Source organism: Hevea brasiliensis, chromosome 4 (genome assembly GCF_030052815.1).
Source record: "Hevea brasiliensis isolate MT/VB/25A 57/8 chromosome 4, ASM3005281v1, whole genome shotgun sequence".
NCBI lineage: Eukaryota > Viridiplantae > Streptophyta > Magnoliopsida > Malpighiales > Euphorbiaceae > Hevea > Hevea brasiliensis.
In genome coordinates, this window is record NC_079496.1 from 111001898 (window position 1) to 111007022 (window position 5125).

Sequence of the window (5125 nt, forward strand, 5' to 3'; positions counted from 1 at the left end):
ATTATTGATATGAAATGTGTTTACCATAGATAAAATATACTTCAGCATGATAAAGGCCATTTTGTTATTAATAAAAAATTAAGAAATTAAATTATTTCAATAACTTTTATATTATTTTTCCTTTTTTTAATATTTTAAATAATCCTATTTTACTTTATTTATTATTATTATTATTATTATTATTATTATTATTATTATTATTATTATTATTTTGCGTATCAAAAACGCAAGCTTTCTTTATTCTCTCTTCTTTCAACTTGAATCTAACATTCTCATCCCTATCTAATCCTTCTCCTGATCTCCTCCAAGAAATCTGTGTGCGCGTCTCTCTCTCTAAGCCTAGCGAAGATGATGCATATGACCTTATACTGGGGCATCGAGGTAACGCTCTTGTTTGATTCTTGGAAAACCGATTCATGGCTGAGTTACTTCCTCTCCTTGCTCGCCTGCTTCCTCTTCTCCTCCTTCTACCAATACATGGAAGATCGACGCATCCGATTTAAAGCCCTAGCTTCCTCTCGCTCCCTGCGATCGTCTCTAGATGTTCCGCTTTTGCGCTCCAAAGGTCGTTTCAGTCCCGCAAATTTCGCGTCTGCCGTGCTGTTCGGGGTCAACTCGGCGATCGGGTACCTACTGATGTTGGCGATAATGTCTTTTAACGGCGGCGTATTTTTGGCAATTGTTTTGGGATTATCCGTTGGGTATTTGTTGTTTAGAAGTGAAGACGAGGCGGTTGTAGTGGTGGAGGATCCCTGTGCTTGTGCTTGAGAAATTCCAATTCATTCTTATACCCTCTTTGTTTAAAAAGTTGAATTCCTGCAAATCTGTTGTTTTAGCTTCATATCATAGTGACTATTACATGATAGTGAATTTGTTGTTGTTGGGTTTTCAGATCTGAATCATCTTCTTTGTGAATTTTTATCTCTGAATAAAATTAGTAAAGGTTTTGATTTCTATTCACAGAACAGAGCTCAGGGCTTGCTTGTTCTTTTCCAGTGGAAGTTTATCTCTTTCTACAACTTTTGGAAGGAAACCATAACTGGATTTTAACTTAGCAAGGGGTTTTTGGCTCAGCTGGTAGATGCAACTAAACAGTTAAATCAATATATTGGTAAACTCCTTAAAAAGGTAAAGGTAACTTATAGTGTATCAACTGTATTTTTATTAAGTTTTATAATAAGAGTCGTTTATGAATTATTGTATAATTTTTTATTATTTGATAAAAATACTGTTAATTTTAATTTTAATTTTAACTCAATTAATTTTTACATCTTTAATTTTTAATAGTGGCACTGATTTTTTTTTTTTTTTATAACATCATCATTTATAATATCGGATTTTAAATTTTTTTAATTTTATTAGTGATAAAAAAAAAAATAATATTTATTTATTATAAAAATATAATTTTTTATGCGTAAAATTTAATATTATAAATTTTTTTTTTAATAATTCATGTATTGTATTAAGAAAAAATATAATTATTATATTATTTTACAGTTAATTTTTAAAAATTATTTAATTTTTATTTATTTATTAATAAAATAAATTACATAAATATAATAAAATAATAATAATATATTTATTTTAATAATAAATTAATAAATACATATTTATTTTAATATTAAAATATATTTTTTTTTATTAATCATTTTATACATTAATAATAATAAATACATATAATTTTATCGAATACCTTGTATAAATTGACTATCATCGGTAATTAGTTTTCCGCCATCAGTGATATGCCAGTGAAATTCATGAGGGTACTAAATTTTGCCAAAATCCGACTTCTCTGGTTCCGGGCCCCATGTAAATTCAGGTCCACGTTTTACCAGTTGATCAGATGAACTCATCCATACCTGAAGAAAACTACAAGGAATATTGCACTACTGCTGTTATTGCCATACACTATCACTATGATGAAATTCCTCAAAATTTTAAATTATTTATAAAACTATTTTCTCTTCCCCTAATGATGAAATAAATAATATAAATAAATAAATAAAATTAATTAATTAAATTTTAATTATTTAAAATCAAACTTTTCCTATTACCATATCGAATCCCCCTCTAGGAATGCAACGGCTGGGTTCAGAATTGGGCTTCGACTCCTCCAGTCAATGAGATTTCCCATTTCTGTATGGAATCCAACTCCTTTTCCCCCTGGGATAAGGAGGTTCTAGGTTTAAACACTATCCATATAAAGCCTTATATTGGGTTATTGCAGTACTCATAAGAAACTCAACTTGTTTTGTCACGACCCAACCTATGGGTCGACTGTGACCCAGCCACCTAAAGCCTCGGAACTCGTAGTAAGCCTAACTATTCATTAACCCAACTCTAAGGCCTATTTGAGCCCAATTTCAAGAATTCAACCGGACAGAGTCCGGCCATAAAATGGACCTTTCAACGGGGAGTTTTTGACTCACCCGACCTGTAAACACAATATATATCAATTGGGGAGCTCAGCTCACCCTCCACATACTCATAACAACATAAAATAAATAGGAGCTCTGCTCCCTCATCCAGTCCATCAACATGCATAGAATAATAAGTTTACAGGTCCAAAATAACAATTTATATTACAGACCCAATTCAAATGAATATTTCTAACACATGCGGAAATTCTAGAAGTTTATAAAATTACACAAATATAAATAGATGACCTGCGAGGGAGAAAAGCAGGTTAACCTCAAAAATATCTTCCTGTGGCCTGGAAAAATATTGAACAGGAGTGAGCGTTCGACTCAGAGAGTAAAATATCAATTTCAACCATAATCTCTATAACTATCTAAAGCTAATGCATCCTGTAAAGTGAAATGCAACATCAGCAATAAATTTACATCATAACAGCAAAAAGGTAATTTGGAGCACTCACACACCCAGTAATATCAATCATAATATATGGGAGCTGATCCCCTATACAGCTCTTTTAAATTCAACCTGTGCCAGTGAAGAACTCAGCTCGGACTTCCACTTAATAACCAAATCGGGGTCCCAGCGAAGAACTCAAGCCGTGTCTACCCCGAAGGACCGGGTCCCAGCGAAGATCTCAAACCGTGTCTACCCGTCCTATCCATAGTCCACACCACATCATACGCACGCCAACACACGCACACTGCTCCAAATTACCACAACAATATCCATGGCACTTTAACAGTTATGAATGCAACATAAAACGTGCCTAGAGTTTAATTTCATAGATACATACATATAAGTGATGCATGGGCATGCTTGAACATATAATAATAGTGAAATTACAATTAAAATTAATATTTTACTCACAGACTTGACAGCGGTCTCTGTGGCGGAGGAAGAAAGCTGTCCCGGCTCACCTGACAATTACATTATAATTATTTGATACAATTGACTCAATACAAATCAAGAAAAGACCAAATACGTCCTAAGTTATGCTGAAAATCCGGCAGAGTCTCTCCTATACTTAGGACCTACCCAACCTGCAAAAGGGCTCAAAACGCACTTCTATATTCACAATCCATATATCCACAACTCAATCACATCACATAGCCCCTCCTGGGCCCATCCAAACAGTCATCCATCATAATATGTAAAATTTTAATTTAGTCCTTATAATTGACTCTTTTTGCAAAAACTATCCAAATGAACTCTAAAAATTCTAAAACTTTGCCCCGCGGTCCTTAGTAATATTACTAGGCTAATGCAAAAAGAATCATAATTTTTTGAGCTACCACGAATATTTTACGGATTTTTAATCTCATTTAAGCACTAAAAAATTACGAAAAAGTAAAGTTTGGGTTTACCTATGCCGATTCCGACTTCGGGGACGCGCTCGGGACGTCTAACAATGTGGGGTAGCCAAAATCTCGATCCAATTCGGAGACTTTTCTGGTAATCGGTCTGTCTGGCCAAAAATTCACAAACCCAGACAACTGTCGAATTTCCGCGAATTGAAGATACCTACACGAAGCCCACAACACGGGGGTTAGTATAAAATTTTTACGGAATTTTCTAAGCTCATTTAATGCATGAAAAAAATACTGCGAAGTTCCGTGGGACCCATCGAAAAACAGTGTATCAAAATTTTGAAATTTATATTGCCGAGTGGAGCGCTCTGGTACTCTCAGTTTTCTCGTGGGGTTCACGGTTTGCGAGAAATCTAGCCCAAAAGTCAAAATGGGCTAAAACTTCTCGAGCAAAAATTGGACAAACCGCTCGATGGATTTTTGTGTTCTTGGTGTCTATGGAAAGCTCTCGATAAGAAGATAGATTTAGACACAAGACCCGGTCCGATTGGTGGCCAGATCGGTCGGATTTTGGTCGGGAAGACGGCGCACTTTACGCTGCCGCGTCGCTCGAGCTCCTTTTTGGGCCTTCCGGTACATGGTGAGCCGGGATAGTGGGACGTACACAAGTGGGTGGCAGAGGGTGGCACGACAAGGAGGAGGGAGGAGAGAGAAAATGAGAGAGAAGGAGAGGAAGGTTGGGACGCGCGGAAGAAAAAAGAGAAGAAGAAGAAGAAGGGGCCGGTCTGATTCGATCGGTCCGATTCGATCGGTCCGATTTGGTCCGGTTTGATTCGGCCGGTTCAATTCAAAATGTAAAATTTTGAATTTTTACTCTGCCTTGGGACCGAAAACGAGGTCCAAAAATTCTGAAAAAATTCTAGAAAACTCAAAAAAATTCGTAGACTCCAAATATATTTTTAGTTTTGCCACGTGGTCTTTAAATTAATTTTTAAAAATCATCAAAGTTTTATATTTCCGGGAAATCAAACTCGATTTCGAAAATCCGAAAAATTTCAAATAATTTCCTAAAATTTAAATAAAATTAAAACATCAATATTTGCCCAAAAATAATATATTTAAAAATTAGGGGTGTTACATTCTTCCCCCCTTACAGAAAATTCATCCTCGAATTTTACACAAGGCAGAATAAAGTACAAAATTACACATTGAACATATAAGGGTACTTGCAACGCATGTCCCGTTCTGACTCCCAGGTGCATTCTTCCACTAACTGGCTCCTCCACAGAACCTTAACCATAGGGATCTGTTTTGATCTTAGTTGTCTCACTTGGTAGTCCACTATGGCTACAGGTTGCTTCTCAAACGTCAAGTTTTCTTTTAGCTCTATTATATCCGGC

At 35.3% G+C, this 5125-nt stretch overlaps 1 protein-coding gene across 1 annotated transcript; it reads left to right on the forward strand.

Annotated features, from left to right (window-relative positions):
- The first annotated feature begins 211 nt into the window (after positions 1-211).
- Positions 212-956, forward strand: LOC110639631 (copper transporter 5). Its single transcript, XM_021790667.2, has one exon. It carries the CDS (start codon positions 349-351, stop codon positions 766-768), a length of 420 nt encoding a protein of 139 aa, XP_021646359.2. The 5' UTR covers positions 212-348; the 3' UTR covers positions 769-956.
- The last annotated feature ends 4169 nt before the right edge of the window (positions 957-5125 follow it).